We start from the raw sequence: 27,691 nt of genomic DNA, 5'->3' as shown, positions 1-27,691 counted from the left end.
TTGTTGGCTTATCCCTAAAACAGATCTAGAATCTCACCACCCCCACCACTACTACTCTGCTGCTTCCTCTCTCCCTGAATTATTAACAGAGTCCCTAACTGGTCGCCCAGCTTTTGCCTTTAGTTCCTATGTGTGTCTCCAACACAGAGGCCTGAATGATCCTTACAAAATAGAAGTCCTTATAAATTGTCACTCCTCTGCTCAAAACTCTGCATGGCTCCTCCATTTTGCTTAGAGTAAAAGCCAAAATTCCTACAAAGCGCTGTGAGCCCTGCACTCTGTGCTGCCCCACCACATCCCACATATCCTCTCTGACCCTACCTCCTCCAGCCACCCTGACCTACCCGCCATCCTGAGACCTTCCCAGGCACGTGACTCAGGGGCTGTGCACTGGCTGTTCCCTTGGTCTGCAATGCTCTTCCTGCTGATATCTTCATGGCTCAGTCCCCTGCATCCTTCAGCTTTTTGTGCAATGATCGCTTTCCTTATGAGGTCCTAATTGACTTTCCCCTTTGAAAGTGCCCCCTCCTTCAGCATTCGCTCCTCCTCTGCTTTTTCTCCATAACGTTTGTCACTTTCTGATATATTATATAGTTTGTGTAATTTGTTTCTCTTAGTCCCCCAAAACATCCATAAAAGCAGGAATTTTTGTCTGATTTATTCCCTGCTGGAGGAGGGTCAATGCTATAGATGAATATTTAATGTTTTTGATCCAGAATTCCAGTTTGCTTCTCAAGAAATGAAGGTATTTAAATGAGTAGACAGGTAGAGAAGGATGGTCCGTGCCGAGGACATACAATTGGCAAAGCCACTGACACGCAAGAAAGAGAAATAGAGCCCTGGTGGCCAGGTGTTCCTCATGTACTGGTGTGGGGACACAGGATTGATTTAAAACAGGAGCGCATCGAGGGAACAAGACAACATTGTAACTAAAGCACAAAATCAGCTCACTCCACAATGAGAAATAAAAGGCTGAAATTGCAAGAGTTCCACACTGAGGCCTGGGAAACAGTGAAAACTTTTACCAGAAATAAGAAGCTTGACCAAGTGCCAGATTCTATTGGGGAGAGTAGCTATCTTTGAAAAGGTGATGAAAATTATGGATCCTGCCAAGAAAATTGGACATGTCTACAAAGTTTAGAGAGTGCATCAACCCCTGAATCCTATCCGCAGACCACCCCAGGCCAGTGATGGAGCATCCTAAGTAAGGAAAAAAAAACCCAGTTAAATATTATTTCAGCATCATGAAGTTCACTTGAATGAAATGATGCTTAATAAGGATAAGTTGCAATATTGAGTTGTAACATTGTGAGTAAATATTTGAAGCTGAAATTTACTCCACTGAAAGAAAGAACCTAACTGCCATGTCTTAAATGTTAAATTCTCAATAAATGTGCAGACTTAGACGTCCTAAAGTTACCTCAGTGAACATTCAAATTGAAAGTTTCTCATTTTACACTTGATACAAGTAATTTTATAAAGTTCATAAGATAATCAGAAGAAAGACTATTTAGGTATTGGTAATTTGATTTCTTTTTTAAATTGAAACCAGCAAACTACCATCCATACGATCTGAGCCATTGTCTGTCTGGCTTACTGTACAACTATATCATTAGCATCTTTCCTCCAAATAACTCACTAAAGTGTTTATTAATGGATCTTGCTTCTCTACCAAATACCCCTTCTCTCTGTACCTTAGAATCCAGAAACAACCAAAGGAAATTCAGGTTGGGTAGCTTTTCTTGCTCTGCTCTGTCTCTGGAGAGGGAGATGGGAAGGGAAGGGGGAGGGCCTTCTTTACATCTAGATATAAACAGCTCTCTATTCCCTGAGACCATCCATTGCACTATAATAATGCAAATGCAGAGAACCCTTCTGTCTGAGATCTGCTCCATATCTGATATCTGATACCAATCCCTATGGTGATAAAGACCACAGCAACAAATCCAGAGACAGTGAATTTGAATACAGTCTGTCCTGTGAGGCGTCTGGTTGGTTTCTTTCCCTGTTGCCTCTCATCAGAGAAGGAGTTTACCAACAGCCACCAGCCAAGCATGTCCAAGCTGGAGCCAGGCCAAGAACAAGCAGCACTGCCAAAACCTGGGCAGCGAGTGGACAGCGGGGGTGCCTCGGCGGATGGAAACATGCGGGAACTGCTGGGCAGCAGCTGGAGGAAGTTTGGACACGGCGGCCGGGGGACATACAAGTGGTTAACCAGTGAACCGAGCCTACCTCTCCCGGAAACCCAGCTGCAGGTCTGTACTTTACTCCTTTTCTTCTTAACGCCTTTTCTTCCCCAAAGTAGCTTTGTCAGTTTTCAAACCAACAATGCCTGTATTTTTAGGATCTTAAAGCTTAGTGGCAACATTTTGCATTATGGGGTGACAAAAATATGGATTCACTGATAAGGCATCGCCTAAGGAAGTAACCTGAAAGTTGTATTCTTTTGACAATGATAAAATTCAAGCAAAACTTGCCACAAATATATTCTAAGGCCACCTGATATATCAAATATATCAAAGAACATCTGAAGCTAGGAGTCAACAAATTTTTATGCTTGGTTTCACAACTTTGTTCTTTGCTCAGGAAGCAACGTCCACGTATTCAAAATCAAGACCCTCCCGGGGGGCTCAGCTGTGCAGCGATCACCATGTCTGAGTCAGCAGAACAAGATTCACATCAGGGAGGGTAGCAGGGGAATAAGGAGGGTTGTCTCTCACTGAGAAATGCAGCGGTCACCTTGCTTTGTCAGGGAATCACCAAAGAAGCCCCAATCTGAGGCAGCATTAAGGGAAAATATTTGTAGAGACCTAAGAACTCAGAATTAATTTTAGGATCACAAGGGAAGTGAGAGATACTGCTGTCCCACAAGAAAGAGTGGAGCAAAGCTATTTTCTTGTTGTCTGGAAAAGTCAGCTGGTGAGACTGGTGTTGAAGTTCTTCAAAACTACCTTTTACAGAAAATAATTATATACGTATATATAGTGATATGTCCTTCAGCAGTTACACTTTTGCTGGATGTTTCTTTAAAATGTTCTCTGAAAAACAAACCCTTGAGTCAATATACACATCAGAGAAACACTAAACGTTAAGAAACAACTTTGAGGAAAATGAACAAATTAGAACATTTGTCTAAAAAAGTAAAGACACCCTTCCTACATTTAAAAAATCCAGAACAATTTGAACCAATATACCGTGAATCATGAAATAAGCAAATTAAGGAACTCCATCACAAATCTGTCCCATAGACTGGTACATCTCTTAACTGCAAAACAGGAAGCACTCTTTATCTCCAGAAATTGCCTCAATCTGCTGTGTTAGCTGTCTTCTAGTGCCACTCGACATTTGGACAAATTTAACCCAACCAATGGCTGTGCCCATCACAGGAGGGGCTGTGGCATTTCTCCCTTCACAAATTTCTGCAAGCAATACTGAAAACACCAGAAGTGGCAAAATTGTAAACAAAAGAGTGTATTACATAAAACCTCTTAAATGGAACATTAAGTATCTTTATATTCCATGCATATTGAATTTACAGGGCGTAATAGCATATTTAAAATTTGATGCCCACAACTGTTCAGAAAATATATTCGTCCATATTATTAATGGGGAAAAATAAGTTGTGCAAAATGCTCCATGTTTATCAAGGTTGGAGAGTGGTTGTTTTAAGTACTAAAAAGACATAATAGCTTTAACAGTTTTAGTGATTCATCTAGAGGTAGAAAATAAACATAAGTCAAACTGCTTTTTGACTCCCATTTGATTTCTTAATAATTGTACATTTATTTATGAGTTTATTTATCCTTATAGCTTTTGTAATCAAAGTCCCTTATTACAACACAACAGATTTTAAGTCAATAGTTCTGATAATAAACTAGATTATGTGTGAGAAAACAGAATCCACGGTTTGGAAATATAACAATCACACACATAAAATATATTAATGTTGCTAAAATATTTTTCTGAAAATATATATTTATTAAAATATAAACTTAGTAATGCCAGATTTTGTTACTGTATTTTCCAGCCTTATCAGTAAATTTCTAGACTACTTCTGGCTATCTTTAGCATTTTATTTTCTAGTAAGTGTGATCATTTGTGTCCCTGAGATATAAATATATAAATACCTATTATTCACCAAGAGCTTTACACACATTAATTCACTAAATTCTCATGCCAATCCTCCAAAAAAAGATGTTATTATTTCCACTTCACAGAGAGAAAGCCCAGGCCCTGAGGGGCAAGAGAATGGTCCAAGGTCACAAGGGAATTAGAAGGTCATTCTGTGATTCAAAGCCAGAGCTTCAAACCCAAAGACGCTGCCCTGCTCCTCAAGAAAACCCTTAATTTTAATGCATTTTAAGCTAATATCTTAACTCATAGCTTACTAAGGACTAAATTTCTGGCTGTATGATTATTAAATAAACCATCTAATTTTGAGTCAAAATAACACACATAGTTGTAAATTCTTTAGGCAGTAAAAGAGATTATACAAACAACGCTGGATAAGCCAGTCCCTTAAGAGGTCATGACCAGCAAAACATTTGTTCTTTCCATCAAAATCGAGGCGAGAACCCCAGTTCTCATAGTTTTATTATTATAAGTTTATTTTAAATCAGCAGATAAAGAGCTTAATATTTTGTTTGTTTTAAATACAATTATAGGCTTTACATTTTTTTCTTTTCCTCTCTAGTGGACACTACCATTTACATTTGTTGCTGTATGCTTTATATAATAGAGAAGCTTTTTAATACTTCATTATTTCTTAGTAGCTTTATTTAAAGCAATGTCTGTGCAATTTGGAACAGGATTTATTTTTTCATACTGTTTTTCTACCTTGCTGTTGAAGCATCATTTCATGCCTATTATATTATTTACTCCATCAGGAACCACCATTACTTTGTGCGCTAATAGTGTAAAATCAATACCTTTGAGATTGCTTAAGAATTTACCTGCAATTCTTTTTCTTTAAAGAGTTCAAAATATTCCATATTGATCCTACAAATTGCAAAAAAAATTGAAGAAATTTTAAGATCTCATTCATTGTAAGCATCAGCTATCAATTCAGATTTCATATTTTGTGTGTTGTATGAACACATACCAATGACAGCTTTTGCTCCACAATTAAAGAACTTAAGTTCCATATGATCCTTTTGTGGCAATAAACCATTATTGGTCTAATTCTAAATAAAATAAGTACATAAATCGTGAGTTCTCATTCAAAGAATGAGTGGCGGACCTACCACCTAAAACTTACTGTACTATTTTTACCTGAGTGGAAATATTGTAGGATAGTGTCAGCGTGCTCTTCTGACATGCTGAACTCGACTCTCTTCATTCCACGTGGGCTCAAGCTCACTGGCATAAATGAACAATTACAGTGATTTTTAGGTGAGTAATGATGATAAGAAGAATAAAGATGAGGATGAGGACGGGCCTTAGAAATGCAGGCGTCTCCTAACACAGTGCCGTCCCCACCTCCAGGGCGCCCAGAAGATAAGTTCCAGCAGAGAAGACGCGGAGCCCTTCCTGTGCATCCTCCTTCCTGCCACCATCCTGCTCTTCCTGGCCTTCCTGCTGCTTCTCCTGGTCCGACACTGCAAGGACCCCCGGCCCCAGGCGCAGGTTTTCAGCATCGACCCCCCAGAGCACCCACCGGCCGCAGAGGGGACTGACCTCCTGCCTGGCTTACCCTGGAGCAGTGAGCAGGACTTCCCGTACTCTCCCCTGCCCGGGTGGGGGGGCCCCCACTCTGCATGTTTACCGCCCTCCTATGAGGAGGCCACCAGGCATGCCCCTGGGGAGGATGCCCGGGATGGGGTCCTCCAGGAGGAAGAGGGCTCACCTGGACTGGAGGAACTAATATAAATGCTCTCAGAAACCACTGAAGACACAGCTCTCAACCCTTAACAGACCCCGTCTGAGGAGGGGCGAAGGTCATCGGGGCTGAGGAAGCTGTTGTTCCCTGCAGACCCTTGGCTGAAGGGACAGTCTGGGCTGGGAAAGCCTGACAAACGCCCATCCAGTCAACCCGTCTCAAGTTCCTGAGGGAAAACCCTCCCCAGGTTGTTCTAAAAGTGACTGGGCTCTTCTAAAATGCACACATCCCTGGGGAAAATGGGATAGAGCTCTGTGAGTGGAGAAAAAAATTAGAATTACTAATGAACATAGGAACTAGCTCTGAAGAGAAGGAAAATAGGAAAATGCGGATATGCCAAAGGTTACTGCTTCTGCCACCAAGTAAAACTTCTCTTCCTACACAGGTTTTTCAGGGTCTTCTGGGTTCATGTCTGCGAGGGCTTTAGGATAGTAGAGAGTTCCAGAGGGAAGAAAACACACCTCTGGGGCTGCGGGGGTCGATTGTTGTGTTGTAGATGATGGTGAAATGTGTTTCAATGTTAACAGTCAAAGTACAGACACTTGCGATCATTTTAGTTAAAAAATAATAAAGCTCTCCCAAATGGCCTCCTCACAGTGTCTCTCTTGCTCACTGTCTTCTGATTTGCTTCCTGGAGCAGAGGACTCGGCTTGGCTTCCCGGGAACGTCTCGCACTAGAGCCTCGGGGCGTCCCACGGTCCAGTGGCAGAGTTGCTGCTGTGACACATGTCAGGGGATACGACAACAGAATGAGTGGCTGTCGCCCAGCAGAGTAGAAGTCAGTCTAACCCTGGAAGGTAAAGGTCAAAATTTTGGATCAAGGGGTAAAGAGAAACACAGGGACCTTGTGAACCTCACAGTTCAAACTCTGGCTTCACAGAACCAGAGCTCAGGGAGGTGACATCCCTCGTCCAAGGCTAGACCCCTCCTGAGGGCTGAGCTGGCGCCAGAGCGCAGGCCTCTCTGATCTGAGTGCGAGCACCTTCCACTGCACCCAGGGCTCCCCGAGAACACCACACAGGTGGGAGTCAGGGGGGCAGCTGGATGAGCTCAGCGAGTCTGGAAAGGACGCAGACATCCCTCTCGTTTTCAAAAGGGCGGTGGAGGGGGTCGTGGACACTTGGGAGCCATCAGACGACCCCTGGAGGTAGGGGGCCAGGAGGGTGACGTGGATGGTTCTTAACTCTTATTCAATGCTATAATTTCAGGGGGAAAACTGTTTTTATTTGTTTCCTGGGACAGTATCCTCACCACGTGCTGATGCAGAAGCACTGGCCGCAGCAGACGTGCTGTTTGTGCTTTTGTTGGGGTCTTTTTTAAAGGGAAATATTTTCTAAATTCAAAAGATACTTCCACTGGAGAAAAAAATGGAATTATAGTATGAGCTATTGTCCCTTTTTACTGAGAATAATAAAAAATATCACATTTTCATAAAGATAGTTTATTCCCTCAACCAAGATCCTCCATCAACATTTGGCAATTTGGGCCAGCCCTGTGGCTTAACGGTTAAGTGCCCAACCTCCGATGCTGGCGGCCCGGGTTCGATCCCGGGCTCGCACCGACGCACTAGAAGGATGTGCAGCTATGACGTACTGGGGCTTTGGGGGTAAAAATAAATGAATAAAATTATAAAAAAAGCATTTGGCAATTTATCTGACACCTCAGTATATGAATCTGTTATCACCTGGTACATATTTTTACAGATTTTAGACATATGTATAAGGTAACTGGGCAAGTATTTCTTTCCCTTTTGATAAGCAATCTGGGAAAATACCAGAACACAAGAAGCATGCTTTGTTTACTATGTATTCTACTTCTCCATACTTAAAAATATATATTTTTTTTAAACAAGGGAAGTAGTACATAAATTTTGCAGTGTGGCTTATAATTTCTTAAAATGAAATACAGTGTACATGGAAGTCAAAATTAGCATATGAATGTTGATATTGAATCACATATCAGTTGATTTCTACAGTTATTCACTGTTGCTGTATGTGGGACGCGGCCTCAGCATGGCAGGAGAAGCGGTGCGTCGGTGCAAGCCTGGGATCGAACCCGGGCCACCAGCAGCAGAGCGTGCACACTTAACCGCTAAGCCACAGGGCCGGCCCTGTAACATTCTACTTTTTAAAGATAAACTTATCAGAATCATACGTTGCTATTTAAAATTAATTTCCTCTCTATAATTGATAGTTTATGATTTTAAGTACTTCCTAGTTTCAATGATAGTGATAAAAGGTTCAAATTGAGTATTTTCTAAAACTATGTGTTATTGTTATTTAAGAAAATGCATTGAATTCAAGTGTCAGTATATTTTCGTTTCTGCAGCATCAATCAGTCTTTCTAAAATTGCTGAAAGTATTTATGTGTTTGTATATTTTTGACATACTTTGAACAAAAAGACAGGCAAAGCTAGAATAAAGTGCAATATTCAATGTTTGTATAGCATTATAATTTATGAGGTAATGGTCTGTTCAGGAAATTTACCTGCACTGAACAAGACTCTCTGGGCTTATGCATTGCAAGTACTTTTTTTTTTTTAAAACAATTGCTTCTTTGTTGTTGTTGTTGTTGCTCAGTAATGCACTGTATTTATTTTTTTTTCTTTTTACCTTTTGATTCCCTTCACACATTTTGCCCACCTCCTACCCCCCACCTCGGGCAACCACCAATCTGTTCTCTGTACCTCTGACCCTGCTTTTTTTTTTTTGGATTCCACATATGAGAGACAACATACAGTGTTTACCTTTCTCTGTCTGACTTATTTCACTTAGCATAATGCCCTTGAGGTCCATCCATGTTGTCGCAAATGGCAAGATTTCATTCTTTTTTATGGCTGGATAATATTCCAGTGCATATGTGTATGTGTGTGTGTGTGTGTGTGTGTGTACATATACATATATATCACATCTTCTTTATCCATCCATCCATTGATGGACACTTAGGTTGTTTCCATGTCTTGGCTATTGTAAATAATGCTGCAATGAACATGGGGGTGCAGATACCTTTGAGTTAGTGTTTTTGTTTTCTTCAGATAAATACCCCAAAATGGGATTGCTGGATTACATAGTAGTTCTATTTTAATTTTTTGAAGAACCTCCATACTGTTTTCCAGAGTGGCTGTACCAATTTACATCCCCACCAACAGTACACAAGGGTTCCCTTTTTTCTACATTCTCACCAACACTTGTTATTTCTTGTCTTTTTGGTCGTAGCCATTCTGACAGCCATGAGCTGATGTCTCATTGTGGTTTTGATTTGTGTTTCCTTGATGATGAGCGATGTTGAGCATCTTTTCATGTGCCTGTTGGCCGTCTGTATGTCTTCTTTGGGAAAATATCTATTCAGATCTGCCCATTTTTAAATTGGATTGGTTGTTTTTTTGCTATTGAGTTGCATGAGTTCTTTATATATTTTGGATGTTAGCCCCTTGTCAGATATATGACTTGCTATTTTTATTGTTTTCACAATACAAAAATGCAAAACTAGACAACCCTTCGATCGTTCAAAAGGAACAAAAAATGGTGGCTTTAACCTTTTTGACACGAACATTTTTATGCTAGATATACAATGTGGTACAGTTTTGGGAAAATAACAAAGTAAGCCAAAAGAGAACACATTTCTTTTTATATGTAATCTGATAGAAATAATAGTATCTTTGAGAACCGAAGCAAAATATAACCTATTTGAGTGAAAATTAATAAAATTTCTTTGGGAAAATTGTACTGAACAATTCCCTAAAGATCTTTAAGGAAAGTGGACAAACAAATGGAAATGAAATCTCGGCAGACAGCCTTCTTCAGATAATTTTATCCTAAGAATCTAGTCCTGCCCAAGACTCTGGCAATTCTCTCCCAGCTACCTTTCCTTCCTCTTCCTTGCTCACAGAACTCTGATGTGGTTCTGGGATCCTGAGGCCACCGGCGTAAGGCAGACCAGATCCCTCCCAATGCCAGGGGAAGAGATAGTTAATCATGGTGACTTCAGTTCCTTCACCAGGGACTGATTTAGTCTTCAGGACCTAAGGGGAGATCTACACAAGAGGAGAGTCTTGTTCTACAAAAGGTTGCCTCATATTAAAAATAAGTGCTTGGGGGACCGGCCCCATCATGCAGTAGTTAAGTCCGGGGGGCTCCACTTCAGCAGCCCGGGTTCTCAGGTTCAGTTCCCTGGTGCAGACCTACACCACTCATCAGCCGTGCTGTGGTGGTGACCCCACATACAAAATAGAGGAATACTGGCACAGATGTTAGCTCAGGGCCAATCTTCCTCACCGAAAAAATAGTACATGGAAGAAAATATCAAATATCTGCATCTTTGCTGGATGTTATGTGTCTGCATGTGATGCCTGGGGCTGCCTCAGCCATCTTGCAACCATGAGGCAAGACATCAGCCAGGACTAATATTGAGGATAACAGAGCAGAAAGATGAAAGACACCTGGGTTGACGACATTGCAGAGCAGCTGAATTAATCCTGCAACCGTTTATATTTTAATGAGAGAATACCTTTCCTACTGTTTTAAGCCATTTAAGCAAGGCTTGTTGCTTGTAGACAAAAGCATCTCAACTGCTACGATTTCTAAGGCTGTTAAGGAAATGCTTAAATATGCGCTGACAAGACTCATTTAAATGCTAGGACTCATTTAAGATGTTACCAGTGATCCAAGGAAGGAAACATTTTCTCTTATGGAACCAAACTAAAGCAGCGAAGCAGACAAACTACTAACCAGGGATCGTCAAACCATACAGCCCACAGGCCAATCCCACTCGCCACTTGTTATTGTGCATCCTGCCAGACAAGAATGGTTTTTACATTTTTAAATAGTTGAAAAAAAACATCAAAAGAAGACTATCTCATGACATGAAAATTATACAAATTCAAATTTCTGTGTCTAGAGATAAAGTTGCTGGGACACAGCCACGCCCACTTGCCAACAGCCGCTAAGTCAGCTGAGTCTTTGCAACAGAGACTATATGACCTCCAAAGCCTAAAATAGTTACTATCCAGTTCTTCAAAGAAAAAGTTTGCTGCCTTTGCTATAGACCCATGTGTTTCAACCCTGGTTGCAGGTAGAATTACTCGAGGAGCTTTTAGAAATACTGGCCCACCCAGACCAATTGAATAGAAATAGAGCCAGTGATTCTAACATGAGGCAAGGCTGGAGGCCGTTACTCTAGGTGGTGTGAGTGGCCACAAAACACCGTGAGCTTCAGTGCAGACAGACATAAGGTGCCGGGCTCAGAGCAAACTAGACCGGTGCCTGTAGCTCTGCCCTGTCCTTTACGACCCAACATCCTCTGCAGACTCTTTCCTGAAGCCGTCAGCCACACTCCAGTTCCATCCACAAAGCAGGATGTGCAAGCAGAGTGTTAGCAGCAGCCCTGTGAACAGTAACCCTTGTTTAAATGTTGACACAACGGGCAAACACGGTAGTTAGCAGCCTGAGAAGACAGAGTGGAACAGAGAAAACCCACGAATGAAAGGACTAGATTGTTAACAGCCAAGATGTACTTGGGGAAGAAATAGTTGTAGCCAGAGAGATGAAGACTGGGAGGGAGTGTAATAGAAAAAGTGACTAGAAGGTGGACATTTTCACTGAATTCTACACTGGACCAGAAAATCTCATGAGTGCATCATTTCATAAAAGGAAAAGGGGTGCAGTGTCTGGTCTGGCAGGGAAGGAGCTTGGAAGTCATCTCTCCGTCCTAACACCAAGAAAAAGCTGAACAAACCGAAAACCAACAACTCTTCCTAGACCCATTAGAGAACTGAGGTCACAGGGCAAACAACTGCCCCCACATTAGAGACAGACGGACAGACAGCCCATACAGAGAGCACCCACGTATGAGAGCAGAAGCCTCCTCAGGAACATGAGGGTAGGGAACCTGAGGGGTAACCCACGGATGGCTGGAGGCTCATTCTGTTCTTAACAAGGCCTGCCCTCAGGAGAAACTCGTTAACCAGAGACTAACCTGCCCAGGTTTTATCAGAGCCTAACTGACCTGGGGGAAGGGAAACACCCAACTCCAGCCCATTCTACCCATCCTGAACCATCAAAGAGGGGAGAAGGTGGGTGGGACTGAGAAGCACTCGTGAAGTTCAGAGTCCAGAGGCACAGGTCCACTAAAAGGCTGAGACGTAACCATCAGGCTCTAGAACACCTCCCCTCCCCCACACCTCACCACATCACTAAAGGCCTATTCACAGCAGTTCATTAAGCCAGTAGGAACATAGTTGAATTCAACTCCACCATCAATCAACTGGATATAATGGACTTCTACGGACCACTCATCCGACAACAGAGGAGTACACATTCTTCTCAAGCTCACATGGAATATTCACCAAGATAGACCACATTCTTGGCCATAAAACACTCTGTAACAAATTTAAAAGAGTAGATATCATACAATGTCTGCTCTCAGACCACAATGGAATTAAACCAAAAATCAGTACAGAAAATAGCTGGAAAATCCCAAAATACTTGGAACCTAAACAGCACACTTCTAAATAACCTGTGAGTCAGAGAAGAAATCTCAAGAGAAATTTAAAAATATTTTGAACTAAATTAAAAGAAAAATACAACTTATCAAAAGTTGTAGGATTCAACAAAAGTAGTGTTTAGAGGGAAATTTATAGTATTGAATGAATGTATTAGAAAAGAAGAAAGATCTAAAATCAATAATCTAAGCTTCCAGCTTCCAAACTAGAAAAAGAAAAGAAAATTAAATCAAAAGTAAGCAGAAGAAAAGAAATAATAAAAATTAGAGAAGAAATCAATGAAAATGAAAACAGCAGATCAATAGAGTAAAATTAAGGAAACCAAAAGCTGCTTCTTTGAAAAGAACAATAAATTGATAAGCCCATAGCCAGACTGACCAAGAAAAACAGAGAGAGCCCGCCACAGTCATAATGTGGCCCTGGGAGGGAGAGTCCTCCAAATCAGGGAAGTCAGCTTCAGGCGAGGAAATGAGAAATCTGAATTTTTTCAGGGGAAATAAGAATGGATTTCTCTCCCTCCTCCCTACACATGCCCAGAGGTTCTAGCCACATCTCCTCTCACTTTGTTAATGTCATCATAACAAAAAGTTATGAAACTATCTTAATAAGTTTTCCCCTATAGGCAGAATGTACAAGAACACATGTTCATATGTGTTGAGTGGGCAAGAGACCAGGTGAGTTCAAAGAACAGATTTCAGTTCTGAATGAAATGGTCCAGAGTTCTTATTCACAAAGACCGTACTAATAACTACCATTTATCAGGATACGACATGCAGAGCATTGGGCTAATAGATAACTGGGCGTTACTTTAGGAATCCTCAAAATCACATGAGGTGAATACCATCCATTTGTACAATGAAGAAACAGATTCAGGAAGGCTGAATCTCGTACCCAAGGTTGCACAACCAGAAAGTAGCAGAACTGAGCTGGAAAGCCAGACTCTTAAACACAGGTTTAAGCCTCGAAGGAGGCACCTTCTTCTGACCTGGCAGTGGGGTGGCTCTGTATGTTGAAGGACACAGATTGCAGAATTTGTGACTATGACAGGATTGAAACCACGGTAGGCCGAGAAACATGCCTAGTGCCAGTTCACTGGTATAAACAATATTTCCTCTCTGATGAGTAGAATGCGCTGTGTACTGGACACACACAGGGGCATCGCTTCCATTGTCCTGGACATCAAGTGAAGGTCTAAAAGGACTGCAGCCATGAGAGCAACACTGATGGATTCCAACCTGTCTGCACCTCATCCATTGGGCTCTCCTGCCTGGCCAAGCTAACGTACCTCCTCATGTAAAATTCAATTTGTACAACAAATACGAACCTGGACAAAATCCCCATATTTCTAAACATTAAATAAATAATAAAAACCAAACTAAAAAAAATTATATGATGTATTTAAATATGAGTTTGTATTAATATAAAACCTATATTTATATAACATTTATGAAAATAGAATAAAATATATAAAAATAATATAACATGCAAACAATCCTTCTAAAGTGTAAGTACAAGCCAAGTCTCCAGGGTCAACCCCAGGGAGCTGCAAGGCAGGATGGGTGTGAGACCCTAGACCAGGCTGCAGTGGGACAAGAGACGGGAAGGTCATCGAGGTCAACGTTCTTCAAAGCGTGGTCCATGGAATGGTGCTGGCTCACAAACGATTTGTTTCCTGTCTGAGGTAAGATAACTGGAGAAATTGACAGTAAGTGTTTAGAAACATCATAGGAATTTAACATTTTTACAGAACCCACGCACATGATTGCTGGACTCCTCTCACTGAGCGTGACTCAGACCAGTTAATTATAGCTGAACCTGTGGGCTGAGAAGCACGAAGTGAGCTTCACATGGTCTTGCACAGTAAACCGCGTACTGGTTTATGATGAACGAGAATTCTTTAAGAGGGGGTCCTTCATCACAGAAAGCCTGAGAAGCCCTGACCCAGAAGACAGATGCTCCCGCTCAACTTCTCCACTTCCCGGGATTCAGCTCTTCAGCCACCACTGACCTCTCCAGGCCAGGGACGCAGTCCAACGTGTCGACCCAAACGGACTCAGGCGTGGAACTGCCGGGGAGACCACGATGAGGGACCTGAAACAGGCTGAGAACTGACTGGTTCACAGGGTGGTGCTCACGACCCGGGCAGAGTGGTCTCCTCAGAAGTGGGAGCACTGAACACAATTACACCTCTGTCCTAAAAAGTCATTACGGAGCCGAGTCTAATCCCCACCCATCCTTTAATCTGTCCTAATCCAGGAATACTGTCAAGAGCCAGCAGTAGCATAGGCCCACGAGTGAGTTTACAAGAACATCTTAGCTGCCCTAAGACTCTAGGACACGGTCCTTGATCAACTGACCTATTAGAAACATTTTCTCTCAGCTGCATCAAGGATTTCGTTTCCTTTAAGAGCGTTTTGAGGATGTGAGCCCTCTGGCTATGGTGTATTTGGTTGTCTACTTACTTCAAAGCATGAACCTTTTAAAATCAGGTTCTCACCGCAGTCTGAGTTGTGTCAAGCTTTACACGGATTAGAATTGATATTTTAATTTTTAAAGACATCCCAGCTTTAGACCTTGGCTTTCTTATCTTCAACCCCACATTCAATAATTGTCCCTTCATTTTCTGTGGCCACGAGAAAGGTGGTTCACAGGTGCTCCAAAACCCTCGCTCACTCTCTACGTGTCTGATAAGTTCCGACTGGCATTCATGTAACATTTATCAAGCAATTATGTGTCAGCACTGAGCTAAGTGCTTAGTATAGAAGCAGCTTCACAGGTTGTGTTGTGTCTAAATAATGGATGAGTATTGTAATTCTCACCAAAACTAGAGGAGAAGCCAGGCAAAGGAAACGATTACACCTCCTGTTAGAATACCAAGCTGCTACCCACAGTTATCATATTTAAGATAGTGGAAACTATAAAAAGACCCAATATTTAATTACATTGTGGGGGCAAGAATGGCCCCAGAGTAAACGATGACCTGACATAAAATATGTGAAGAGCAGGGCCACATTTTATTCATTGCTAAAACCCACCAACACCCACTACAACACCATACATAGAAGATCCTCTTCTGGTTATTATTCCTGAAAAATAATCACTCCAAACTTAGTGGCATAAAAATAACCATTTTATGAAGCTCACAGATTCTGTGGGTTCTGCAGGAATAGCTCGTGTCTGCTCCACGACCTCTGGGGCCTCAGCGTGGAGCAAGCATTTGAGGACGTCTGGAGGTGACTCAGTGGTGCGGGCTGGAGTTACACGGACCCTTAGTCACTGGGTGCCTGATGCCAGCCGTCAGCCAGGACCTCAGCCAGGAACCTCAACGTGGCTCTCCACTAGGCTACCTGGGCTTCCTTCGGCGTGGTTGTTGGAGTTCTAAGTGTCCTTAGAACTATGTGAAAGCCTGAAAAGACCTAGCCTCGGAAGTCACAGTGTTACCTCCGCTGTAGTCACAAGCCCTCCCAGTTTCAAGGAAAGGGAGCCTAGACGCCCGTCTCAGTGGGAGGTGTGTCAAAGTCACGTTATAGGAGCAGCATGCTGGATGGGAGATAATGGTGCAACTGTCTCTGGGAAGTAAAACCTGCCACAAGTATGGAACAGTCAGTGAATGAGTAAACAGTGTCAGCGATGGACACCAGTGCTTTTCTCAAATACCCGAGCTCTTCTTTGAGAACACAGCATGATTGCGCTTTCTCACCCTCCTGAGGTCAGTCAAGGCCTGAGGATTTGCTTTGGTCAATGAAACACGGGTGAAAGTGACGTAGGTAACTTACTGCAGGAAGGGTTTACAGCCAACCCTGGTGACTCACAGATTCCACATTTGCAAGCTCAGCTACTTGCTAGTACAAGAGACGAATACGTCTCTCCAAAATCAACACTCCCAGCACTCTCTCCATCGCTGGTGGATACGTGCACGCATCGAGCGATGGGAAGTTGGAGCCACGGCTGCGCGCTCCCAGCTGAGGGCGAGCAGGCTGAGCTCAGCCTTCTTGTTTCAGCTCTCGGACAGTGAACAGCGTCCTTTCACAGTCCACTCAGGGCCACGTTTTCCACATTTTGTGGTTTTTGTTGTGATTTCGCTGTTTAAAATGGCCCCAGGCACAGTGCTGAAGTGCTGTCTGGTGTTCCTCAGCCCGGGGCTGCAATGTGCCTCTCTGAGAAGATACACGTTGTTGAAACGTCGTTAAGGCAGGAGCTACTGTGTTGTTTGAGTTCAACGTTAATGAACCAACAAGATACAGTAACACACGTAAAACGAGGTTACATATTGATCGGTTGATGAAAATGTGGACAGAGGCTTACGGGGACCTAGGTCTGCATTTCCTCTAGAAGCAGTGGCTCGGTGCTCCCTGAGTCAATGTTTGGGTGTGGCGACGTCCACACCCACGGGGGCGGGGCGCTCACATCCCCCTCCCTCACCCCAGTCGCCCCCGGCGGAACCGCTCCCAGCGCGGGTGGGGCCGCGAGACAAGTTCCCGAGCCGGTGACACCGGCTCCCCCGGCTCCACAGCGACTGAAAACAAGGGCGGGGGAGGGACCCCAAAGGAAGCCGGGCCCAGGGCCCTGCAGTCCGGTCTCCGGCTCGGGCCTCAGCCCAGCGCAGGGACCCGGCAGAGCGGCGAGGTCGAGGTGGGATCGCAGCGCCCCCTCTCGGGCCGGGCGCAGGCGGCGTCCAGCGCCCCGGGTCTCCGCACTGCGGGGCGGGGACGCGCGCAGGCAGGAGGAGGGACGTGTGGCCGGGTCCGGGCGGGGTCCAGCTGTCTCTGGTCTCCGCACTGCGGGGCGGGGACGCGCGCGGGCGGGAGGAGGGACGGGTGGCCGGGTCCGGGCGGGGTCCCTCGGTTTCTGGTCTCCGCACTGCGGGGCGGGGACACACGTGGGCGGGAGGAGGGCCCGGGGTCCCGGCTCTCCCGCAGGGTCGGCGGCGCCCATGGCTGACGCGCTGGAGCCGGAGCCCGGGGCGGCCGGAGCCGTGGAAACGCCGGGCTGGACGGCGCCCCTGGACGCTGGCCCCCAGGTAGGCGCGGAGGGTGCGGGCGGGCGGGGCGCAGGGCCGGAGGATCCCAGGATTTCAGTACAACGCACAACTTTTAAAATGGCCTGAGCCCGGGCCCCAACCTTCACAAAGGGGAGAATTCGGTGGGTCAGCCGTGACCCCTGGTACTGGGCACGTCCCAATGTCTTTTCTTTGCGGTAAAAAAAAAAAAAAGGATCCCATCAAGTCCTGGAACCCGCGGTGGGACCCCCGGGCTGCGGGGCGTGACGGAGGCTCGTTTGGGACTTGAACTGAGCGGACCCCCAACTCAGGAGGGCCTCTAACGCGAGGGGGCCAAGGGGGGCGTCTCTAACCCGGGAAGGGGGCGGGGAGGAGGGGGGGCGCGTCTCTAACGCGAGGAGGAGTGTGGCGGGGGGGGGGGGCACGTCTCTAACTCGGGGAGGGGGCGGGGAGGAAGGGGGGCGCGTCTCTAACCTGGGGAGGAGGATGGCGGGGGGGGGGGCGCGTCTCTCACTCGGGAAGGGGTCAAGGAGGGGTGCGCGTCTCTAACCCCGGGAGGGGGCACCCTGACCGAGAGGGGGGCGCCGTGCGGTTGCGTCGCGCGTCCCGCCTGCTCAGAGTCGCTGCCCGGTTGCCTGCTCCGTCAGCCCGGGGGTTACGAGCTCCGACGCTACGGCCCAGCCAGGTGGGTCAGCACCCGCGTGGAGTCTGCGGACTGGGACTCCGCCGTCCACACCGGCTTTACCAGGCTGAGCAGCTACGCCCACGGCAGAAACGAGACAGGTGCGAGGTTGTGTCCCTCGTGGTTGTGTGCCTGTGGTTGTGTGCCCTGTGGTTGTGTAGCTTGTGTGCCCCATGGTTGAGTGTCCCGTGGTTGAGTGCCCCGTGGTTGTGTGCCTTGTGTGCCTCGTGGTTGTGTGCCCCATGGTCAAGTGCCCCGTGGTTGTGTGACTCGTGGTTGTGTGACTCGTGGTTGTGTGCCCCATGGTTGAGTGCGTGGTTGAGAGCCCCGTGGTTGCGTGCCCCGTGGTTGAGTGCCTTGTGTGCCTCGTGGTTGTGTGCCCTGTGGTCGAGTACCTCGTGATTGTGTACTTGTGGTTGTGTGCCCTGTGGTTGAGTGCCCCGTGGTTGTATGCCTTGTGTGCCTCGTGGTTGTGTGCCCCGTGCTCGTGTGACTCGTGGTCGTGTGCCCCATGGTCGAGTGCCTTGTGTGCCTCGTGGTTGTGTGCCCCGTGCTCGTGTGCCCCGTGGTCATGTGCCCCGTGGTCGCGTGCCCCGTGTGCCTCGTGGTTGTGTGCCCTGTGGTTGTGTGCCTCGTGGTTGTGTGCCCTGTGGTCGAGTGCCCCATGGTTGTGTGCCCCGTGGTTGCGTGCCCCGTGGTTGAGTGCCTTGTGTCCCTCGTGATTGTGTGCCTCACGGTCGTGTGCCGTGTGGTCGAGTACCTCGTGGTTGTGTACCTCGTGGTTGTGTACCCTGTGGTTGTGTACCCTGTGATTGTGTACCTCGTGGTTGAGTGCTCCGTGGTTGTGTTCCTCGTGGTTGAGTGCCTCATGGTTCAGTACCCTGTGGTTGTGTGCTTTGTGTGCCTCGTGGTTGTGTGCCCCGTGGTTGTGTGACTTGTGGTTGTGTGCCCTGTGGTTGAGTGCCCTGTGGTTGTGTGCCTTGTGTGCCTCGTGGTTGTGTCCCTCATGGTTGAGTGCCCCGTGGTTGTGTGCCTTGTGGTTGTGTGCCCCGTGGTTGTGTGCCTTGTGTGCCTCGTGGTTGTGTCCCTCGTGGTTGAGTGCCCCGTGGTTGTGTGCCTCGTGGTTGAGTCCCCTGGCTTATTGTTGAGTTTTGGCTGATTAAAGAAAAATCCTTTAGAATAGAATAACCAGGTCATCAAAGACAACGTTTGACGACAGGACTGTGCTCTGGCCCCGGCAGCATCTGGAGGGGGGGTCATTCTGGGTGGTGCGTCCTCCTCTGGTCCTGCTGGGCGAGTGGCCTCTCCCCGGCTAATGCCTGGAGATGATGTGGTGCCCGGGTAGGGGGCTCAAGAAGGCAGGAGGAATGAGGAGCACGGGGTCCGAGGCTCAGGACACGCTGGTTCTGGCTCTGGCGCTGTTTGTGTAGATCACTTAGCTAATGGGACTCCAGTGTCTGAACTGTGAAAATAAAGAATGGCTTGTGTGATCTCTCATTTTCCCTTCTATCCCTAAAACTAGAGAATTCATTAACCAAAAGTATTAATAGTACAAAAAGTGTTCAATGTGGACAGTGGATAATTGAGTCCTTTTGGCCTTATTTTTTAAAGAAGAAAATTATCTTAAAGGTAAATATTTATGTCAGTAGTGCAAAAACCTCAGATCAAAAAAGAATAGGTTAAGTTTTTTAAAGTAGTCATACATACACTCCATCTGCTTTCATGGTCTCCTTTGTATTTTAATGTATGTTTTCATGGCGCAGAGACGAAAATAAAGATGACAGCTCCCGTGACGACCTGCGTGGAGCCCGGGGCAGGTCCCTTTAGCCAGCCTACCGTCACCGTCTCCCTGTATGTGCCCTCAGAACAGCAACTTGATCCGCCCAGGCCCTCGGAGTCAGATGTCTTCATTGAAGACAGAGCCGAGATGACGGTGTTTGCATGGTAAGAGGCTCCTTTTACTGGCCTGCTCTCACAGTGCTGCTCCTACGGGGTTTCAGCAGCTCTTCACCCTTCCGTAAAACAAGTCCAGTGCATTTCGTGGTGTTTTCCTACCGGCTCAGTTTTACATGTTACTAAGGGTCTCTTGCAAGATACAATCAATTTATTGAATGAAGAGTATATTGCACACCTTCCACATGTAAGACACAATACAAATTATACCAGAAAAAAAAGGCATAAGACTGTTCTCACCTGCCATCTAGTCACCCTGAACAAAAATGCTGTAAAATGCAGTGTGTGGTCCCCTCCTCCCAGCTTCTAGGCTCTGACAACCCCAGACTCCTCCTGTTCCCCAGCCCAACAGATGGGAGCTGCTTCCTGCAGTTACTCCTCTGTTAGTCTTGTTACTTTTCACATCCCTAGGACCTGGCCGACTCAGTCCTGACATTACAGTCTCTCTGTTGAAATTCAGAGACACATGCATGCGTGGTGATCATCTCCTGTAGCCCCTTGATCACTCCGTCTCTCCCTCGTCACCACCCACCTGACAACGACTCGCTGTCTCTGCCTCCTCCACTCCGTGTACCCCTCTCACCCCGTCGGGTGCAGCCCGCTCGGTCTCCCTGGGTGCTCCTGTCACCCTCAGCAGGGCCCTCGAGCCTGTCACATGATGGTCCCTCAGGACTTAGATCAGGTGGCACCTCATCTGTGAGGCCTCCCTCAGTCTCTCCAGCCAGCCAGCACTTTGTCCTTCTGTTGTTCTAAGTTAGGATGACCTGAGTATACACTGCAGCTTCTCGTGAACACGGCAACGTGTCACTCTGCCCACCTCCTCCAGCTCCGAGCAGGGCACGCATGGGGGCGATGGAGGTCAGTATATGTTTGTGTGCTGAATAAAGCCTTGGACAGATCATCGCAGAACAACATGTATTCAGAGGACAGAAGATAGCTTATAATTAGAGGGTTCAAGATTTGATTTCAAAGAAGTAGGATCTGAAAACAAATTCCCTTTAGGCAGAACATACCAAGAGCTGGCTATTCCTTAAGGAAATAAACAATAAATTTAGGAACCAATATATTTCTTAACACATGGTTCAGAATTATCATTATCAGTCAACACGATGAAAATTATCTTCAATATTTTAAATACACGTGCATAGATTCCTACACTTATTCAACAAGGATCTAGGAAGTTTTGCACACCAGGAATGATTCCGGGTGCCCAGGAGACCTTGTTGAATGAAACAGGCCTGGTTTGTACCCTTGAGAGCCCGCATCATATCTGAAGAGTGGTGGGACTGATCTTTTCCATCGGCACATTGATAATAAAGCCTATGCTGAAGATGGCATATTAGGAATATTTTTGTTTCTCTGTGTTCCTATTCTTTTTTTTTTTTTTTTTTGTGAGGAGATCAGCCCTGAGCTAACATCCGCCAATCCTCCTCTTTTTTTTGCTGAGGAAGACGGCCCTGGGCTAACATCTGTGCCCATCTTCCTCCACTTTATATGGGACGCCGCCACAGCATGGCTTACCAAGCAGTGCGTCGGTGCGCGCCCGGGTTCCGAACCAGCGAACCCCGGGCCGCCGCAGCGGAGCGCGCGCACTTAACCGCTTGCGCCACCGGGCTGGCCCCTCTGTGTTCCTATTCTTAACCTTCAAAATAAAACCCATCATGTTTACATGTCAGCAACTCAGCTTGGTCTGTGTGCTGTCTTGATTTAATCTCAGGATATGTATGTTTATATACTTTAAAATCTATACTTAAACTTTTATTCTCTTTTCCCACTTTTATTTCTATCTTTTGACTGTTTTTGCCTTTCATTCCTGTAGCAACCTCCTCACTGGCTCCTTCTCCCCAGTGCCCTTTCCATCTGTCTGCCTGTATTCTTACCAGATCTGATCGAGTTCCTTTCCTGCTCAGCATCCTTCGGAATAATCTCAGAAGCCTTAGGACGATGCACGAGGTTCTTCCTCCTGGCTCTGCCTCACCTTTCTGACCCCGTTTTCTGTCTCACTATGAAAATGCTTTGTAATTTTGGACTTCTGCTCCTTTTCCTATCCCTTCCCTTTCTCAGCTCAGCAAAACCACCCTCCGTTCCAGACCAGCTCAGGTGACCCCCAACCCCGATTTAATCGTGTCCTCAGTGTTCCCACAGCACTTCGATCCCGTCTCTGTTAAGACTCTTCCATTAGACTGTAAATTCAACTATATCATGAATTCATCTGTACAGGGCCTGCCCTTTTCCCAAGGAGAAGCAGAAAGGGGAAATGTTTGATAGAAAATGGAAAGTCTGGAAGGGAGGCTTCTGAGGGGGTGTCAATGGGTCCGCTGACCGACAGCATCAGCATTACTGGGAGACTGTTGGGAACTCGGAGTGAGGCCCCATCGCAGACCTCCTGAGTCTGCATTCTAGCAGGATGCCCTGGTGACTCAGATGCACACTGAGGCTGGAGGAGCAGAGTTAGCGCAGGAGAGGGTGTAAATTCCACCTCCGCCTGCCCACGATGGGTGTGCTCCTCCTGGGCCTCCTCAGGGTGTGGAGGTCACATTGAGACTGGGGCAGAGGAAGGAACGGTCGGTTCAGCTGCTGAGAGGGAGGACCTTCGAAACTCACTTCATCAGCATTCGTGGTGTCAGCTCCTCTCTTCCTCAGACCGATGTTCGCATCAGTATTAACATCACTCATGGTCGTCCGTTCTCCTCTGTAGGTCTTTCGACGGATTCTCTAGTGCCCAGAAGAATCAAGAACAACTGTTGACGTTGGCAAGCATTTTGAGGGAAGAAGGACAAGTTTTCGATGAAAAGGTTTATTACACTGCAGGCTACAGCAGTCCTTTCAAATTGCTTAACAGAAACAACGAAGTGTGGTTGATTCAGAAAAATGAACCCTCCAAAGAAAAGGAATGAGAAATGAGAGGAAGCTCCATTGCCAGGGGCAAAGCTTCTGTTTACTGGAGACGCAGCACCACCTATAAGTAACCCATGTGTCTGCCATCTCTGCCTGAGGGTCCTCCTGTGACTGAGCTTATCCCCAATGTGCCTCTTCAGTGCTTGAAGCTTCATCAGACACGCAGATCAGGTAGCAGGGGGCAGCATTCTACACGCCCGTGAATGGGACACCACGCTCTGCAGATCTTGATGTCCCCGAGGCTCCATGTGGAGTTACTCCCCCTCTTCACTGTATCACAATCACATTGCCTTTCTCTACTTGGATGTGGGTCACTTGATGTCATCCCCTCCAGATATTGTCAATAAAAATGTTAAAGATTTATCCCGGGTGGAACCACTAGGCTGTCAGCCTGGAGAGGTGACAGTCAGTTGGACACAAAAGTGGAATTGTTTTCTGCAGCTGCCACTGTTGCGTTCTCTGTTGAGTCCTAATCCTCCTTGGCCCCCGGCCCCCACCACCCAAGAAAATTCTCACAATTCCCAAAAGTGTTGATAATATTTTGTGACAAAGAATAAATTTATGAAGTTAGGGACTGCCTATCCTATTTTGATACTCAATAATGGCACGGTTTTAAATGTTACCAAAATGTAATTTAAAAATTCAGCTGAATTTTTAAAGTATTTCATATAGCATTTCTGGAGGTCGTATAAAAATGGTTAGTTTTTCAGAGCAGGTTGCTGCAAAATCAAGGAGGTTGAAATCCTCTCCTAGGAGTGTAGGAGCGTGCGTGTCCTGGGGAAGACAAGTCATGTTCAGACCCCTGGAAGCTGTTGCAGGAGGGCGTGGCTTTTCCGTGGCTCCGAGGATGGTGGTTGTAGGCGTGAAGGAGAAGAGCTGGTTGGAACTCAGTCACTCTGACAGTTAAAGCTGCCCAGGATGACACACTCCCAGTTCCCGGCACGGTTGTGTTTAAGCAGAAACCATGTGGTCACTTCATGGGAGATGTGAGCATCCGATGGATGAGAGGATCGGGCAGGTGATGCTTAAGATCCCTTCACCCCAGTGTTGTGCAGTATCTTTTGAGATGGATCTCCCTAACCTGGCTCCAGTAGAGCAATGGTTGCTGGTTCCCGTGGCTGCCGTGTGGACTGCCCTCTGGAGCACCCTTCCTGCCCTTCACCTGAAGGACCACAGTCAACCCTCGGAACAACTCTGTGCCACGTTGTATTGTCTCCATTTCACAGACGAGGACATGGGCACAGAGATGTTTCGTGCCCCAGGAACTGAAAGGGCATGGCTGGCCCGAGCCCAGGCACTCTGACTCCGGGGTCCACCCTGTGGACCACCAAGTCCCGCTGACAGACGGCTACTCGAGATGCGGCCGTCTCAGGCCGTCAGTGCATTAGGACACACAGAGGCGTTCTTCCTGCGCATCATACGTGCACAATGAACATGACTCTGACCTCAGAGACACCTTTGAGACTGGAATTTTTGATACAAAACAAGCTAGATTTCTGGTTTTGATATTATTATGGATATAAATTTTAAAATCCCAGGCAATTATTTTCCAAAGGCATTTGCTTGCATTCTTTATTGATTCTTTGCATTTTTGTGCTTGCCAAAAAGAAATTTCTTTTTTTAACTCATTTACCATCATCAACTGTCCAGTGGGAGGACACCTTCTAGCCTCCCACTGGAGAATGTCCACAGTACCAGCCTCTACTGGTATGAGGTAGATATTTCTAATATCTACTCTAGAGTCCTACATAAAATAGGCATCTCTTATGCAATAAATTCTATTTTAAATGAGAAAAGCATATTTCTGATTACCAAGATTTAGTTGTAATCTGAAACATGTTCGATAAAAACATCGATTTTGTACAAGTCCAGGGTATCCCATTTTTCCCTCCTTTTCCATAAACCATAAGCAAAAAATTTTTCAGCCCTAAATTGATCAACCCAGAAAGTATTTCTTACAGCACTGAATCAGTTATTTTAATTATGTGGCTGGCACTGACTACAAAATATCCCTTACGTCAACATTTCTATTGACATTTTTCTTCTCTTTGGTATAGGAACTTGGTGTCTAGACTCTGTTGTAAGGGTGAACCCCCACCTTTGCTGCTGGTCTAACTCTTGCTCCATCAATCCTCCCTTTCCGCTTGTCTCCAGGACCTCCCTGTACAGCTTCCAGTCACTACTCACCAACAGGCTCAGATTCTGCCCGGTCCTCTGCCCTCCGAAACCAAGACCAGAGCCCCCCTAGACCATTGTCTAGGATGACAATTCCCACCTCTCCCTGCCGTGGTGTCCAAAGGCTTCCCTGGAGCTCTAGGGGGTGAGGAGGCATCTTGGGGACCCTGCGGGAATCAGGGGGCAGCCCCCACCCACCTCTGTGCCCCCCGCAGAGCCGTCCACGTTTGTCCGTGTGTATGTCAATGTTTCCTGCGAGTACATATTTCAAAAAGTCTGAAAACAATTCATTTAACTCCATGCATTCATTCATTCAAACCTTTCTAGTCATCACTTAACCCTCTAAAATCTTGCTTTCTCCCTAAACATTTCACTGAAATGTCATTCATGTCCATTCGTTTTTGAATAAGGCATCACGGAGTCCCCACTGTGTTCCAGGCACTGCACTCGGTTCCAGGGCCCGGGGCACGGTGGTGAGCAGACCTCTTCGTCACTCACCCGGCGGCGTCCCTCGCCCTTCTCTCCCGTCCGCCTTCCTGCGGAGAACACCGCGGGGCCGGGGCAGCCCGGGCTCCGTCCTCGCCGAGTTGACGTCGCAGAGGGAGAGTTCAAACACCAGAGAAACGGGGCCAGGGCTGGAGTGCAGGTTGGCAGAGTGCAGTGGACGCCACGCGGGGGTCAGGCAAGGGCCCTGTGAGGAAGAGACGTCCGAGACTCGAGTGATGAGCTGGAGCCAGTCAGATGGAGGCGGGGTCGGGGGCATCCAGGCAGAGCAACAAAGTCAAAAGGAAAGGCCACCCTCGGGATCCAGAACAAGCAGGCGCGCGTCCCGCTTGCTGAGCGGAGAGCTGTGCTCGCAGGACGCCTCTCGGACGAGGGGAGCCGCCGACCGCGCGCGGGTTCCAGGACGCGCCGCGGTCGGCCCAGCGGGCTTGCGGAAGCGCTTCGGGTCACTGAGCGTTAGTCCTGGAGGCGCGGTCCCAGGGCGAGCCCGCTGCTGCTTGCCGCGATTTGGAGCCCGGTTCAGAGGCGAGGGTACTGAGGCAAAGCTGTCATTGATGGTTTCTGGGACTTACTTGCTACTGTGGCCAAAGAACAGCCATCTCTCCTCCGGGACTTGCGGTTGTGGCGACAAGCCCGTGGCGGCGCGCGCTCAGACCCGCCTTCGGGAGAGGACCGGCTGCCCCGCGGTGAGGGGTGTGGTTCGCCGCCTTCTCCAGCCTTCTTTCCTTCAGGGTGACCGCAGATTTCAACATCAGGACACCCTGTTCTCAGGGGGTCCCAGTCTGTGACTGTGCAAGGCAGGGGGAGCTGACAGCCTGCTTTTTTCTGGGTTCTTCCAGCCAAAGACCGAGCACCGTGGGGGTACAAGGACCCAGCCATTTCTGCCCCACTCACGGCCCTCTAATAAACAGACTGTGCTCTGGAGCTCCCGGGTGGGCTGCAGAGACCGGATCAGGACCGCACTGCAGTCAGCAGCCGCCAGCCCAACCCTGCTTCCCCTCTTCCCTTCGGAGGAGACCGCCATACGTCTTTTGTGATCCTAACTCCGCCTCAGCGTCACACTGGCACGACTGGGATCAGGGCGACCCCAGGCTGTGGGTGTCAAGACCGCGTTTGAGGACTGGGCTACCCGGCCGCCGGCCCTGGGGGACAGGCAGGTCGCAGGCAGCTCTGAGCACCAGGAGGCCGTCTAATGGTTACCGCTACGTGGAACGGCACACTGGATGGGAAGGCACTGCCGGCCGTGATGGTACCACGGGAGCCAGACACTGAGAGGCCACAGCACGGGACCATGGCCTCTGGGAAAAGGGGAACAAGGTGAGTTCAGTGAGGGTCAAGCTTACGGCCGGGAGGCAGCTTCTAGGCGGCAAAGCAGGGAGGGGGACCACACAGAGACCACCGGCCTCGCTGAGCTGAGGAGACAGGTCAACGTGAGGGAGGGCGAGGCAGGGAGGATCGGTCGGGCAGAGCGAAGGAGAGGAGGAGGCAGCACACAGCTCTGCCGTCTGCAGTGGCCCTTGGTCCTCGACCCACCTGTGGAGGTGTGAGAAGCTGCCCAGGCTGAGAAATGAGCAACTGGAAAGGGGAAGAACAAACAATCCCCGGACCACAAAGGGGGCTGGGTGAGAGGAGCCTGGGGCATCAGGGAGCAGCCTCAGCAGTGAGGTTGAACCCTCTCCAAACCAAAGGCTTCTGGGGACATCCCCTGAGAAAGCTCAAGAGCAAGCCTTGAAAGGATCAAACTGACTCCAAGACACTTGGCCGTGCACCAGAACAAAGCCCAATACCATCTAAAGGAAGGAAACAAAATCCACTCACAACCCCAACACCCAGGAAAAAATTACTAGAAAAATATGCAAAGAAACAGAAAAATATGACCCATAATTAGGGAGAAAAAAGCAATCACTAGAAACAGACCCAGACGTGACACATGTGAAGGAATCAGCAGCTTGGATCACGTAATTTGGCAGATCCTACGATATCGGGGGTGTCAATGGTGAAAAAAAATGCAGTGTAGAATTTATGACAAGTCCCAATGGGAGAATCCCAGTGCAGGTCCCTGGGGTCCTGAAGCAAGGCTGTGCTAACTGCAGGAGAGAATGA

General features: G+C 47.2%; 2 protein-coding genes across 2 annotated transcripts; both read left to right on the top strand.

Annotated features, from left to right (window-relative positions):
* The first annotated feature begins 2,025 nt into the window (after window positions 1–2,025).
* Window positions 2,026–6,730, top strand: SMIM28 (small integral membrane protein 28). Its single transcript, XM_058566811.1, has 2 exons — window positions 2,026–2,255; window positions 5,485–6,730. The coding sequence occupies exons 1-2, from the start codon at window positions 2,055–2,057 to the stop codon at window positions 5,866–5,868; spliced, it is 585 nt and encodes a 194-aa protein (XP_058422794.1). The 5' UTR covers window positions 2,026–2,054; the 3' UTR covers window positions 5,869–6,730.
* Window positions 6,731–16,898: 10,168 nt separating this feature from the next.
* On the top strand, window positions 16,899–23,480 carry HEBP2 (heme binding protein 2). Its single transcript, XM_058566183.1, has 5 exons — window positions 16,899–17,009; window positions 17,297–17,397; window positions 18,024–18,159; window positions 19,822–20,002; window positions 22,710–23,480. The coding sequence occupies exons 2-5, from the start codon at window positions 17,311–17,313 to the stop codon at window positions 22,906–22,908; spliced, it is 603 nt and encodes a 200-aa protein (XP_058422166.1). The 5' UTR covers window positions 16,899–17,009; window positions 17,297–17,310; the 3' UTR covers window positions 22,909–23,480.
* The last annotated feature ends 4,211 nt before the right edge of the window (window positions 23,481–27,691 follow it).

Source organism: Diceros bicornis, chromosome 23 (genome assembly GCF_020826845.1).
Source record: "Diceros bicornis minor isolate mBicDic1 chromosome 23, mDicBic1.mat.cur, whole genome shotgun sequence".
NCBI classification, from domain to species: Eukaryota; Metazoa; Chordata; class Mammalia; order Perissodactyla; family Rhinocerotidae; genus Diceros; species Diceros bicornis.
This window is presented reverse-complemented; position numbering and strand designations above follow the sequence as displayed.